Raw genomic sequence first — 15813 nt, 5'->3', positions numbered from 1 at the left:
TCCGTCCGCTTCTCATGCAGCGATGCGCAAGGATGATTGGGAGGCAGGAGCAGACGCCGTGGACCGCAGCCACACTCCCGGCAGGAAGGGGGCGTGGCCCCAGGCGGCGCGGCCATAGTGATTGTATGAATGGGGGGGGGGTTTCCTCCGTCCGCAGGCGCGTTTCCGGCGCTCTCCCCCGCCTCCTGCGTCCTGTGGTCTCGCCCACCCTCGCTGCCATGTTGGATTGTGCGGCCGCCGCCGCTGCCGCCGCAGGAGGAGGGTTGGAGGAGGAGTTGGGAGTTTAGCGCAGCCGCCGGACTGCGAGGACAACGACCGGATCCGGCCCGAGACTCGCCGAGCAGGAGTGCCGAGCTTTGCTTTCTTAGCGCGGCCCGAAGGCGGCCCTCGGCCGGCGCTTCCTTCCCTCGGCCTCCACCCTGCGCCGGAGGAGCTGCGAGATGCTGCACCTCTGACTCCCCTCCTCCCGCCCCTGTCACCGAGAGGCGGACGAACGCTCGCCCACTCGCCGGAGGAGACGGTCCTGGACTCGCAGCCCGGCCGGCCACACCATGAGCTCCGGCCAGCAGCAGCCGCCGCCGCCGCGGAGGGTCACCAATGTGGGCTCCCTGCTGCTCACCCCGCAGGAGAACGAGTCCCTCTTCGCCTTCCTCGGCAAGAAATGTGTGGTCAGTGGCCGAGACCCGCGCCGCCACCCCGATGTGATCGCTCGGGTTGAGGGCCGGGAAGGGGGAAGTGGGAGTGGGAAAGGTGGCGGCAGCGACCCTGGGAGGGTCCCGCCTCCCTCCAGGCCTCCTGCCGGCGGCTGGCCTGCGCCGTGCCCAATCCTCCTGCTTCCCGGTGCGGGCAGTGCGGGCCGGGGAGCGGACAAGTGTCTCCTGTCCCCTCGGCAGGCCTGCGCGGGAGCCCTCCCGGCCGGGACCCTACCCGCGCTCATGCTGTTGGTGCAAACTTTACTCGCTGGCCACAAGGGGATTTCTTGCCGCAGGAGCCGCTTGCTTGCAGTACCCGGGCCCCCTTTCTGGCCCTAGCTTCACCTCCTACTCTTTGATCGGGGCGTGCCTTTCTTCACAATGCCAAAGGTTCCAGGAATGGCTAGGTCGGGGAACGGAGCCCAAATATGAATGAAGCGCATCAGCAGATGGGTCTTAGCCTTCCTTGAGGATCTCCGGAGGGAATGAAGTCGAGACCAGGAACGGGGGCAGGAAATGCTCCTGCTTTCCTTTGCAGAAAAACTGGGTTGATCTCTCTAGCAATCTCACCCAGGCCTGGCTTCTGCTCTTCTCCCCCTGATTTATATTATTTTATTTTTCCACTGGGAAGAAAGGAGTGCTGCTCTCCCCGCAGCCATGCGCAGGGAAACCGCAATCTCTAGTAGTTTTTGGCCGTTGGGACTTGAGAATGATTCTTAGATTAGGGTTCTAAGGCCGATTCCAGCCCCAGATGGCCGGGTTGGAGCCAGCAGCTCTGCTGTGGGAAGGGGAATGTGTGTTGTTGACGGAAGCATTCATTACATTGGCTGCTGGCACTTGGCGGGGGGTGGGGAGGTTCTGCACCGCCGTGTAGGCCTTGTCTGGCTGCATCCCACTGCGGTGGCTAGGGTGAACTGTGGTTGTGTTTGTGGGAACGCTGGCTGGGTCCTTTGCTCCCCTCTGTGCTGTTGGTCATGGTTAACACCTGCAGAATATGTTCCACGGGCATTGCAACAAAGCTGTGTCATTGTATAATCTTCCTTAGTAATGTATGATCTGCCAACGCAGACTATACCTGCTTGTTTTAGAAGTTAGGGTTAGAACGTTTCTGGAAAGTTACTAGATTAATTGTTAACTTTGTGGGAGTCTACCTACCCTTTGTAACTCGTGCCATCCAGTTGGCGATTGAATCATTCATTGTGTTCAATTTCAGATGTGTTTTCATATTGCAGAAGTTAGATTTTAGAGAATGGAGTTTGAGTTATAAGATGAATGAAACAAGAGGTGTGCTTAAAACTCGAATTTTGGGGAACAATTTAAAGATAATCAAGTCTCTTCCGCAAACACGTACACTGTTCACAAATCAGAAACGAAACAAGAAGAGTTCGCCAGTGAGCCCTAGGCTACACAACCATCTAATAGTGTAACCAGGGCTCCCAGGCCGGGCCTGTTGTATTTTCCACTACATCATGTTGTAGAAGTTGTTGTTTTTTCATTTACTTGTTATTTATTTCTAAATATAGTACTAAAGGAGTATTCATGTTATCTTTCTGTTTCATCAAAAAAACAAGGTAGTTCAAATGTAAGCCTCTTACAGAAGAATTCATGCATTTTTCAGTTTAGGAAAATATCCAGCACTTTGAATTTTATATTACCTGCAAATGGGGGAAAAAAATTCCAGTGTTGCGGGTTCATTTCATTGGTATGTAATCTGTAACCAAGAAAAAAAAAAAAGTACTGTTTTACATACCAGCCACATTAGGCCAGATATTACATTTATACACAAGCATACTGATTTAATAGTTCTGTGCCTACCATGAGTGGTTAGTGGTTGCAAGAATGCTGTGATATAGAATGACTATAGTGTCTGTCACTTAACTGGGTAGCAGGTGCTCAACAGGCTGTCAATATTCAATGCTCAGCTTCTTTTTGTCTTCTATTGTAAACCAAGGCTCTTTACCTTTTGAACTAATTTCATTTAAAATCACACTGGTACAGTTATCTCCTCTCTTGGGATGAAATTGTTATAAAGATTAACATTAATAATTGAAGTCATCAGTTAATAGAGAGTAAAGTAAGAATGATATTTTAATTTTCTGTAACAGTCTTAGTTTTTTCTTTGCTATTTAGCCTGTTTTTGTTAGTTTGAAACAATTCAGAAGTTCATTGTCCCATAGTAAATTCAGTAGTAAATTTGGTCTGAGTTACAGGTCATTGTGTTAGGCAAGAAGGCTGTGTAGAGCTCTTTGGAAGTGTTTAAGCAGAAGTTGGTATGGTCCCAGCTCTCGAGGAGCTTCATTCCATCTCTCATTTCTTCAATAAACATGTATTGAGTAACAAAACATCGAGGTCAGAATCAGCAGTAAGGAACTTACTGTGTCTAAAAAGGGAAACAAATGTGTAAACTGATGACTAAGTCAATACTTCAAGAGTGATGTATAAGAGGCATACTGTCAAAATGGAAAACGCCTTGGCTTTGTAGTCAGCTGACCTGAGTTCAAATGCATAGATTATTGGACAAGGTTCTTATCTTCTCAGTCCTAGGTTTGATGAACTCTTCTACAAAATCAAGGATACTTTTATTGGGTGGTTGTGTGGATTAGCAGAGCTGCATGTAATGTTTGTTGTTTTGTTTATTAAGTACCAGCGAGTCAGTTCCAAGTCTTAGTGACCCTGTGTAGCGTTTCGAAGGAGTGACTGGTGGGTTAACAGTCCATTGCTTATCCTACAATGCCAACAGGACTACTTATGTAATTGAAGGAAGCTATTTTTATATATGAGTATTGGTATGGTGCTGTAGGATAAGCACGAACCTCAAGGTCAGTTTGAACTGCAAGTTCTCATCGGCTGCTCCTCAGAAACCCTGTTCTGTGAGTCTGACTCAGGACACTTAACAACACCCCCCCCCCAAAAAAAAACCATTATATTGTGAATTGAATGAAGGTTTACAGAGCAGATCATCAATTACATTCAACAAATCATGTACTTTGCTTCATTGTTGTTGTTGTTAGGTGCCATTGAGTCAGTACCAAATCATAGCTACCCTATGCACAACAGAATGAAGCACTGTCTGGAACTGGGCCAACACATGGTTGCAATCCCCTCTGTGTACCAACAGTTAACAGTATTTACCTCTGTTCTCTTGAACTATTGCATTCCTCCTTGTGTCTCCCGCTAGCTTCATCTTTCCTCTGCTAACCTCCCTCTTGAACAACATTTTTATATAGGTTGAGGTAGGCTTAGGGCATCAAAGGAGAGTTGGTGATGAGAGATGAGAATGAAACACTATTTAAAATGGGGAAACCTGAATCTTTAAGGTGACTTGATATTTTCCAGATTGACAAGGGATGGATGAAACAGCTTGGAAAGTTAGGGATCCTCCAAGTGGTTTGTTCTGGAGCAAGAAAGGTGTCTGCTGGGATTTGTAAATGGAAGTCTGTAGTGGGATCATTGTAGAGATGATTAGAAATGCGTATGGCTGGACCCCATCACTAAATGATGTTCAGATTTGCTGTGTCTGAGGTGGCACTTGGACAGCTCTGTTTTTAGCAAGGTTGGCAGGTGGCTTTGATGTTCCAAGTTACAGAACCACTGCTGAAGACCACTGTGTTGTGAAGGATGAGCCTGGCTGGGAGTACCTTGAATGTTAATAGGTATACCTTGAATCTCTGGTCCACATTTTGTGAATTAAAGTAAATTAAATCAAAATATTAATGTGTATTTCATATCTGTAGAAGAGAGATTCACACTTGTAACAACCTGAAAGTTAGAATTAACTCCACAGCAATGGGCTTGGGGTTTTTTTTTTTTGGTTCATTAGGAGAAGGCATGATTGAGGAAGTGTTGCACTATTGGTTATAATCTGCAAGATCAGATCTGATTTTTAGCAAGTTTGTTGGGGAAGGTGAAGGCAGTACAGAAATTGGGTTGAGGGTGACGATTAGAGACAAAGGAAATCAGATAGGCTTTTATAGTGGTTCATGGGAAAGATAAGGAGGGCCTGAATTAAGGCAGTGGGAATTCAGGAACAATTTGAAAGATCCCAGCAGGATTTAACCTCACTTAGAAATATGACATGACGAAAGTGAATTGGATTAAAGGGGGGAAGTATTTTAGCCACTACTCTTCTGGCAGCTTGTCATACTATGGTGGTTTGTGTGTTGCTGTGATGCTGGAAGCTATGCCATAAGTATTTCAAATATCTTCAGGGTCACACACATGGTGGACAGTTTTCAGCAAAGCTTCCAGACTAAGACTAGGAAGAAGGACCTGAGTATCTACTTCTAACAAATTGCCCAGTTTTAAGAATAGCAGTAGAACACTATTTGAATTGTGAGGATGGCGTAGGACCAGGCAGTGTTTTGTTCTGTTGTTACATAATAACATTACTATGAGTTGGAACCAGTGGCTCTGTAGGATAAGCACTGGACTGCTAACTATAAGGTCAGCTATTCACACCCACTTAGTGGCTGCTGCTCTGTGGGAGAAAGATGTGGCTTTCTACTCCTGTGAAAATTTACAGTCTATGGTTTGGTTATGGTACTAACAACATCATGTTGTTGTTATGTGCCGTGGAGTTAGTTCTGACTCATAGCGATCCTGTACAGGGTTTCCAAGGCTACAGATCTTTACGGGAGCAGAAAGTCTCATCTTTCTCCTGTGGAACAGCTGGTAGTTTTGAACTGCTGACTGTGAAGCTAGCAACCTGATTTGTAACCACTATGCTACCAGAGCTCCTTTAACGACATCATAACCAACAACAAAAAAAGTATGTAGAAAGCTACATATCTCACAAAATGGAAATATACCTATATATTAGTGGGACTTCAGTTCGTAAAGGAGCAAGGCTTCATGGAGACAGTAAATCTGTTGTTTTGCCACAGGTTTTAAAAATATAAATTGTAGAAGTTGACATCTCATTTAAAATTACATATACACGTGAGCATCAATAAAAAATTATTGCTACAAAACCAAGTGTTAAGTGCTATCCAGTTAGTTCCGATTTATAGTGACTCTGTATAGGGCTTCTGACTAGTAGCTCTGGTGGCATAGTGCTAACCGCATGGACAGCAGTTCACACCCACTAGCTGCTCCATGGGCAAAAGGTGAGGTTTTCTGCACCCATAAAGAATTACAGCCTTGAAAAACATACAGTGTCGCTGTGAGTCGGAACTGACGTGACAGCACACAGCCCCCGCCAGAGGCTTTTTGAGGAGTGGCTGGTGGATTTAAGCTGCCAACCTTGTCACTAGCAGTCTGGCACTTCTCCTGTAGTGCCACACAAAATCATAGAAACCTTTATTAAACAAAAATGTCTAACTGTACAGTAATTATTTCTCAGCATATCCTCCCTCTAGTTCTGTACACTTCTGAAGGTGGTGTTTCCAGCTCTTTACCCTTCTCCAGAATATTCAGCATTCTTTGATTTATACCACATCAGAATGGGAGTTTGGACATCCTCGAGGCACTTAAATTGTATTTCTTTTAAATATCTTTTGAGTTTGGGGAACAAAAAGAAATCTAAAGGGACAAGATCAGGGCTGTATTCTCATAGGACAGCTCCTACTGCCTACAATGAAGGGAAGGTGCATTGTCGTGATGGGGAAAATAGTCCTTGGTGTAACTTTCCTGACCTTATTCTCATCAGTGCAATTTTCCATTTACCTAAAATTTCATACGAAACTCCTGTGATCATCCCATGTCCTTCGAGAAAATCTATTAAGATTATCCCTTGGAAATTCCCCCCAAAAGTTGCCATACTTTCTCAGCTAACCGCTCTGCCTTGAATTTAACTGGCCTAGCATATCTCCTTGAAATTCACAGTTTAATTGGACCCTACCAAGACTAACCTAAGTTTATTGCCGAGAGAGCTTGTCTGTAGTCATCCACCTGTCATAGGCATGCTTAAACATACTTGGTTTGCAATAAACCTATGCGTATATGAACTGGAACACTGGTGGCAATATTTTTTCTTACCCTTATATAAATGTGTTAGTACTTTAACGTAAAGCCGATGGTCCTGATATTGGTTACTGTTTTGTTAGGTACTATGCACACAGAATGAAACACACTCCAGTCTCGCCCCACCCTCACACTCGTTGCTATGTTTACTCCGTTGTTGAAGCCACTGCGTCAGTCCATCTTATTAAAGGATCTCCCTCATTTTTGCTGACCCTGTACTTTACCAAGGATGATGTCCTTCTGGTCACTGTGATTGTGTTGGTAAGTGCCGTTGAGTCCGTTCCAACTCACAGCGACCCAGTAAGGAGTTTCCAAGGAGCAACTGGTGGCTTTAAACTGCCGACCTTGTGGTTCATAGTCCAATGCTGACCCTATAGCACCACACCAGAAGTCTTTCTGGTCACTGGCTGGTAGACTCTTTTTTATTAATAGGACAACAGTTGAGAGAGAAGCTGGTCTTGCTTTTGTGGTGGGTTGCTTTTCAGGTGTTGTGATTTTAACGTATTTTCTGTAGAGTACATGCAGTCTTGCCAAGTACTGGTTACAAATGGGTCTACTAACCTCAAGGTCAGCAGTTCGAAATTACCAGCTGTTCCATGGGAGAAAGATGAGGCTTTCTGCTCCTGTAAAGATTTACAGTCTTGGAAACTTTGTACAGGTCGAGTGCCTATCCTGTGTGCTACCCCAGGACTCAACTCATTGCCTTGTTAGTAGAGTCCTCTTTTGCTGTGAAGATCCTTAGAGCAAAACAAGGTGACAGTTTATTTTTCACAGAAATAGAATGTACATTGTTTACTGTAAATATAATTATTACTGCTGTATGACTGAGCAGTCTAGCATTTTTAAGTATTATTAGGGAGCGTGGTGGCTCTGTAGGGTAAGCACTGAATTGCAAACCATAAGGTTAATGGTTCAAGCCCACCAGCCATTCTGCAGGAGAAAGATGATGCTTTGTGCTCCCAGAACGTTGTATAGCCCTGGAAACCCTATACAGGATTGCTGTGACTAGACTCCCTGGCACGTAACAACAACATATACTAGTTAGAAGATACATAGCGTTTTTGATGCCAGTTCACAGATAATAGTGTGACAAGATATATCCTGTCTTTGTGTAGTACTCCTGTGTCTGTCCTAAGAAATGGTAGAGTCCTTCAAGTCACCATCTGGCTCACTGTACCCTCATCCTCACATAACTAAATGCTGCTTGTCCTGTACCATCCCCATCATCAGTTGTAGCTCAGACCATTGTGATCCGTATGGTTTGTATTGGCTGATTCCGAAGCAGGTCGTGAGCCCTCTCTGACTCGCTGAAATCATAACAACTCACAAACTTTGACCGACAGACGGCTGGTGGCTGTGCATGAGTTTCATTGGCCAGGAACTGAACTTGGATCTCCTGTGTGTAGAGTCCTGCGGTGGCGCTGTGGGCTGATGTGCTGGACTGCAAGGTCAGTTTGATCTGCGCGGTTAGCTGCTCAAGCTCACCAGCCAGCTGCTCCTTGGAAACCCTATACAGGTCGCTGTGAGTCGGAACCAATTCAACGGCACTTAACAACAGCAACAAATTGAAAGTAGAGTAATGTTGACCAGACAAATCGTGGGACAAATATTTTAAAATAGTATCGAGTGAAAGATTTATGGTGACCTTGTATTTCAGTTACTATGACTGTTAGTTTGCTTTAATTGTTCATTGGACGTTGGATTCTTCTTCCTCAGCGATTTTCCAAAAAATGTACTTTTAAATTGACTTAAAGATATACTGTAGAAATCTGTCTCTGTAAAAGGAGCACTTTTAATATTCCATACAGATGGAAACAAAGGACTGTAAGAAAGACACCCAGGAATATGAGTAGAAAATGCTGTTAAAAATGATATTTAAAAAAAGAGCTAAAATGAATAGAGAGAAATACTGTTAACTGATGGTACGTGAAGGGGATTATAACCATTGTAATGAAACAAAGCATATGATTTGTTGAATGTAAAACTGATGATCTGCCCTGTAATCTTTCACTCAATTCACAATAAAAACTTAAAAAAAAAAAAAAAGATTTTGAAACCCACTCCCACTGCCATTGATTCGATTGCAACTCATCTTGTGTAGGGTTTTTGAGGTTGCAAATCTCTATGTGAGCAGAAAGCTTCATCTTCCAGGAAGAGGCTGGTGAATTCGATCTGCTGACCTTGTAGTTAGCAATGCATTATTAACTGTTGTTAAGTGACATCAAGTTGGTTCCAATTCATAGTGACTCTGTATAGGGTTTCCAAGGAACAGTGAGTGAGTTTGAACTGCCCAGCCTTGCATTTAGCAGTCCAGTGCTTAGAGTATCTCAAGATAAACTTAAGAAGTCTGGGGTGGCACTGTAGGAAAAAGCACTAGACCTCAGGGTTGGTTTGAACCACAAGATCAGTGGTTCAAACCCACTAACCAACCACTCCTTAGAAACCCTATATCACGTGATGGTGGTGGTGGTATGTCATGGAGTTAATTCTAACTCATAGCCACCCTGCATAGGGTTTGTTGTTGTGAAGTGTCGTTGAGTCGGTGCCTACCCATAGTGACCCTGGATAAGGTTTCCAAGGAGCAGCTGGTGGACTTGAACCACTGACCTTGCAGTTCAAACGGCTTTGCAGTCTGGCGCATTAACCCACAGCACCACACCAGCTGTAAATCATTACGAGATCAGAAAGGCTCATCTTTCTCCTGCAAAACAACTGATAGTTTCAAACTACTGACCTTGAGGTTTGCAGCCCGACTTGTAACCACTACACTACCAGTGTTCCTTTGGAAACCCTATACAGGGTCACTATGAGTCGGAACCAACCCAATAGCACTTAACAACAAACTCAAGGTAACTTGAGCTGTTTTTCAAGTTTCACTTTAGACTTTTATCTTAGATTTGGAGAAGCTAAAAGTATTTAGAGAAAAGTTTATTTATTTATCATGCCATGGTTCTGAAATAAAGTCATTAATGGTGAGGCCCTCCTGTATGACAATTAGCTTTAGTTGCCGTAAAAGTAATCAGAGAAACGGGCCTTTAAAAAATGCACTTTGTTGTTGTCAGGTGCCATCGTGTCGGAACCGACTCATAGCGACCCCGTGCACAGCAGAACGAAACAATGTCCGATCCTGGGCCAACCTCACTACCGCTGCCACACTTGAGTCCATCAATGATGCCACCTGGCCAATCCATCTCGTTAGGGGTCTTCCTCTTTTTCTCTGACCCTCCACCTTACCCAGCATGGCATCCTTCTCCAGCGACTGTTTCCTCCGGACAATATGTCCAAAGTAGGAGAGACGAAGCTTAGCCATCCTGGCCTCCAAGGAGCACTCTGGCTACACTTCTTCCAAAACAGATCCATTGGTTCTTTTGGCAGTCCATGGCACTTTCAGTATTCTCCCCCAACACCACAACTCAAAAGCATCAATTCTTCTACGATCTTTACTTTAGTAAAGGAAATGTACTTTAGTAAAGGAAATAATTGATTTGGATGCAAAGCATAAAGCTAGTCAGAAATTCAAATATTTCATCAATGAAATCTCGTCATGATTAACCCTTGATAACTTTCTGAGAGTATAACACCCTTTCAGGATCTTAAAATACAGGGAAGAAGGAGTAAGGAAGCGAGCCTGTGAGAGGGATAAGTAAGTACATTGAGTACTAACCCCTCACGTCTTTACTGAGTTGTTGGGGAAGACAGAACGCATCTATAAGACACAGACTACAGGCCAACATATGCTGAAACTGAACTCCTAGGAGAGGTCTGTATTACTGTGGGATGTAATACTGGACTCCTAGAAGAGGTCTGTATTACTGTGGGATGTAATACATCACTGTGGACCTCACAAGGTATGTACCATTTGTCAGGAGCAGGGAAGCAGCTCGTTTCACTCATAGGGAAATGTGTGAGCAAAAGCAGAGAGTAAAAAAATGTGCAGGGAGTGTTTGAAGTTGAATAGGCTAGCATGGATAGAATTAGAAGACATGTTTCAAGAATAAATTAAGGACAGATTTGGAGGACTTTGAACTTCAGATGTAAAGGCTAAGCTTTATTCTCTTGGTAGTAATGAGCTACAACATTATTTACTTTATCAAGTGTAAAGATAGGAATGATTTAGAGATGGAAGAAATAGACAGTATTATAGTAGGAATAATTGAATGACGATTTAAAGTTTACTAAAGGAGCTCTGGTAGCGTAGTGGTTCCTAATCGGGCTGCTACCTGCAAGGTCAGCAGTTTGAAACTGCCAGCTGTTCCGCCGGAGAAAGATGAGGCTTTCTGCTCCCGTAAAGATTTACAGCCTTGGAAACCCTGTACAGGGTCACTATGAGTCAGAACCGACTCCACAGCACACAACAACACCAACAAATACTTCCTCATTAATTCCAAGAGACCTGGTTGGCATAGTTAAAGAACCTGAATTGTGGTAGGATCTGGAACAAAAAGGGTTAAAATGGGAAATAAATACTTGGTCTTTGACCCATGGTGGATACCGTTAGTCACACTCAGCATTTATTTATTTATTTTTTTAAAAACCCAATACAGATGGTCTCTGAATCCTCAGGATAGCCTACAAGTAGCCACTACCAATGAGTCCAAGTTCATGGTAGGTAGAATCTAGTTGCTATTTCAAGGCTAAATATTAGAAGCATTGTAAAGAAGAAAATGATTGACTATATGAATTCCAGATGATTTCCCAAGTTTTAAACATGTATTTCCATGTGTCCTTTACAGGTACAAGAGGGATTCAGAAAGTTCATAGAAAAGTTATGTTTTAATTTCAGTTTTCCATAAACTTTCTGAAGCCTTCTTGTATGTCTGTGAAGTATATTCTAAAAAATGAAGTCAGGTCACAAGCATTACTAATAACATGTATTTCTGAGTTGTCCTCTGAAACATTTGTTATACTAGTTATTAAAATATCTCTTTTGCTTTTGACACTATCACAGGTGAAAGAAATCTCATTGTGATTTGTAGTTTGTAGTAAGGTAGAAGACCTTTTCACATGTCTGCTGGCCATATATATTTCTTTTCCTCTGAATTGTCTATTCGTCTTCAGACTCTTTTTCATATTGATCTTTTTTATTGACTTGAAAGAGCTCTTTGTATATTTTGGGGAGTAGTTTTGCTATTTATCTTTGAGCTAGTTCTATTTCTTTGCCATTGCAAAGAATTTTCATTATTATAGCTTTATAGTGATAAAATTTTATTATAAAAATTCCTCAGTAGAAAACTCTTGTTAATGTTTTGATACACTCTTTCTCATCCTTTTTGTATGCATTTATTTATCTACTTTGACCTTTTCTCTATTATTTTTAAATAAATCTACGCTTTAGCTTCCAGTTGTAAAGGAAGGATTTTCAACTATATCTTTTTGTTCTGTTTTTGCATTGTTCTTGAAGAGCATACTACGTATGACTTAAATCCTATATATTTACTGAGCTGTGTTTCATAGCACAGAACATGGTCTAAACGGGTGTTCTGTGTTCACTTGAAATTCACGCGTTTTCTGTTGTGTTAGGTTGAGTGTTGTATAAATGTTATTTATTTAGGTTGTTGATCAAGAGTATTATTCAGGTCTTCCTTATCCATACTGGTTTTCTGTGTAACCTACTCTATCGATTATCAAGAAAAGATACCAAATCCTTAATTCTATTATAATTAAGGATTTGTCTTTCTTCTTATAGTTCTATCAGCTTTTGTGTCATATGTTTTGAAACCCATTATTAGATGATTAAATATTTTAAATTGTTAATGGACTCTTGATGAATTAACCCTTCATCATTATGAGCTGGCACTTTTTATCCCTGAGATATTCTGTTCTATATTTTACTTTTTCTGATATTACTATAGCCACTACAGCTCTCTTTTGACTGAGGTTATCATAGTATAGATTTTGCATATTTTGTATGATATAGTGTGTCTTTAAAGTGACTTAATTGTAGTAGTACATAGTTGTATTACTCTTTTAATTTAACAGCCTCTGTCCTGTAATTGCGATATTTAGACCATTTAAATGTAATGTGATTATTGATCTTTGTTGTTGTAGTTAGGTGCCATCAAGTCAGTACTGACTCATAGCCACCCTATGCACAACAGAACGAAACACTGCCTGATCCTGGGCCAATCTCAAAATTGTAGCCATGCTTGAGCCCATTGATGCTGCCACTTTGCCAGCCCATCTCCCTGGGTGTCTTCCTCTTTTTCTCTGACCATCCACCTCATCAAACATGATAGCCTTCCTCAGGGACTGATCCTTCCTGACAATATGTCTGAAGTATGAGAATTGAAGATTATTGTTTCAATTGGGTTTTAAATTACCACCATGCAATTTGTTTTCTGTTTCACTCACAGGATCTTTGTTCCTTTTCCCCACCTTTTGTTGGATTACTTTAGAATTTTTTAAATCTCCTTTTGTTTCTTTTACCTCTCCCCCCCCCCCGCCCACACACACACACACTTATTGTTAGTAACTGTTACTTCTGTAGTTGTTTAGTTTTCAGTATCCATCCTTAACTTTACTTTCAAGGGCTATTATGTATCACTCCACACTTATGAACAGCCCCATTCCATTGTGCTCAGGTATATCTTGGTTTACTATGCTTCGCTTTATCACACCGCACAAGTACTGTGGTTTTTATAAATTGAAAGTTTGTGGTGACCCTGCACTGAGTAAGTCTGTTGGTATCATTTTTCCAACAGCATGTGTTCGCTTCATATCTTTGTGCCATGTTTTGGTAATTTTCAGTGTTTTAAACTTTTTCTTAATACTGCTTGCACACTTGGAGTCTTATGACGCTGCAGGTTAATGTGTGGGACTGCAAGGTCAGTTTGAACTGCAGTGTTGGCGGGTTCAAGCTCCTCGGAACCTTGTACAGGGTCTTGGAACTGACTTGATGGCACTTAACAACAACACTGCACACTTCATAGATTATGGTGATGGTTGTGTGCCCTCAAATTGATTTGACACAAAGTGACCCTGTGTACGGTTTCTGAGGTGTGAGATTTTTATGTGAGTAGGAAGCCTCATCTTTCTATCGCAGAACGACTGGTAGATTTGAGCTGCTAACTTGTATCTGGTTAGCAACCAAGGTTTTATATGCAGTGAGAAGCAAAAAGGATTTGTGTGACTTGCTCTGTTGCAGTATTCAGTGTATTGCAGTGGTCTGGAACTATATTTGCCATGTCTCTCCAAGGTCTGCCTATGCTTTAGTTGTTTAGGCCATTGTGCTATATTGTTGCCATTTTAATTTTACATACATCATGAACTCTATGATACGTTGTTTTCATTTGTGAAACATTCAGTTATCTTTTAAGAAGATGGATTTACACAGTTGGTTACCAAATTTCCAGTGTCTTTCATTCTTTTGTTTAGATGCACAAAAATCTCTAGTATTATTTTCCTTCATCTTGAAGAACTCAACACTTCACATTGTTAGGTGCTGTCTAGTTGGTTCTGACTCATAGTGACCTCATGCACAACAGACCAAAATACTGCCCAGTCCTGTGCCATCCTCGAAACTGTTGTTACACTGGAGCCCACTGTTGCTGCCTTTGTGCCAGTCTATCTCCCTGGGGGGTCTTTCTCTTTTTCGTTGACCCTCCACTCTACCTTCTCACAGGACTGGTCCCTCCCGATAATATGTCCAACATATTAAGAGATGAAGTCTCACCATCCTGGCGTCCAAGGTGCATTCTGACTTTAGTTCTTCCGACACATAATTAGTTTGTTCTTCTGGCAATCCCTGATGCTTTCAGTATTCTCTTTCAACACCATAACTTAAATACATCACTTCTTCTGTGAGCTTCCTTATTTGTTGTCTAGCTTTCACATGCATATGAGACTATTGGAAATATTATCATTTGGTCAGACATAGTTCAGTAGTTTGTGGTATGTTGTACTTTGAAGGTGTGTTCACAAGGGCCTCTGTTGTTGGGTCTCTCTTGCAGTCTCAGTCAGATCTGGTTGACATTGGTTGCACATACAAGTAAAACTATCACATAAAATGGTGGTTGATATTAGTTATCATTTCCGTAGATGCAAATTTAGCTTGGTGCTGGTTGTGTGCCTTGGAATTGGTTCAGACTCATAGCAACCTTGTGTAGGATTTCCGAAGCTGTAAATCTTTATGGGAGTATAAAGTCTCATCTTCCTCCCAAAGAGCAACTAGTAGCTTCGAACTTCTGACCTTATGGTTGGTAGCCCAACCCACTAACTTACTTAATATTTATATCACGTATTGATTGCTTTATGTTGTACCAGAATCTTCTTGCTCTGAAGTGTTAAGCCAAGAAGGATAGGAATAACAGTGTCCTTACATACAGAAATGCAAGGGAGCCAAGAAAGAGATCATTGAACGTGGAAATTAGGTTTACTCAGAGAGGACAAACTTTGGGAGAGAAGTCAGCAGCACCCAAGTTCATGAGAGAAAGTAGAAGGCATTGACTGTATACTAGAAAGTCTTTATTAAACTCTGAGCAAGAATACCTGTCTTAATTGATCTTTGTTGTCTAATACAGTTCTGGGCCACTGTGTGTTAAATTGAAAGATTAGATGGGATTATATATTTCATCGAATATTGGAATCATCTAATTAAATACTATATGTTTGTTGTTGTTGTGAGCTGCTCAGTTGGTTCTGACTCACAGCAACCTACATAGGGTTTCTGAGAGTGCCTGGTGGGTGTGGACTGCAATCTAGTGCTTATCCTACACTACAATATGTATGATATTTTGTTGTTAAGTGCCATCTAGTCAGTTCTGACCCAGTGACCTAGTATGGGGTTTCCAAAGAGCAGCTGGTGAATTTGAACCAGTGACCTTGTGACTCACAACTAACAACCTTGTGGTCCTGTGCTTGTACTACAGTGTCACACGAAGACTATATATGTGTGTGTGTGCATCATTAGCTTTCAGTATATATTTATATGTATAACAATCTAATAATTAATTTTCAGATAAGAGTCTGGGTTTGTGAATGAAGTGGGGAAACCTATCTAACTTTTAAATAACTTTTGATTATCACATGTAAACTATTCTATCTCCATCCATTATTATCACATGTAACCATTCTATCTCCATTACTAAATACAAAATAATTTGGAAACTTTTTTTATTATGCATACAGTTAAAATTTATCATTTATAGTAATATTTTCATAA

General features: G+C 41.9%; 1 protein-coding gene across 1 annotated transcript in view; it reads left to right on the top strand.

Moving 5' to 3' along the window:
• The first annotated feature begins 551 nt into the window (after positions 1-551).
• Positions 552-15813, top strand: part of WASL (Wiskott-Aldrich syndrome-like) — a 73821-nt gene continuing 58559 nt past the window's right edge. The window contains exon 1 of the mRNA XM_006859337.1: positions 552-668. Coding sequence (XP_006859399.1) covers positions 552-668 — 117 coding nt within the window. The remainder of the gene's footprint in view (positions 669-15813) is intronic.

Source organism: Chrysochloris asiatica, unplaced genomic scaffold (genome assembly GCF_000296735.1).
Source record: "Chrysochloris asiatica unplaced genomic scaffold, ChrAsi1.0 scaffold00032, whole genome shotgun sequence".
Classification (NCBI taxonomy): domain Eukaryota; kingdom Metazoa; phylum Chordata; class Mammalia; order Afrosoricida; family Chrysochloridae; genus Chrysochloris; species Chrysochloris asiatica.
This window is presented reverse-complemented; position numbering and strand designations above follow the sequence as displayed.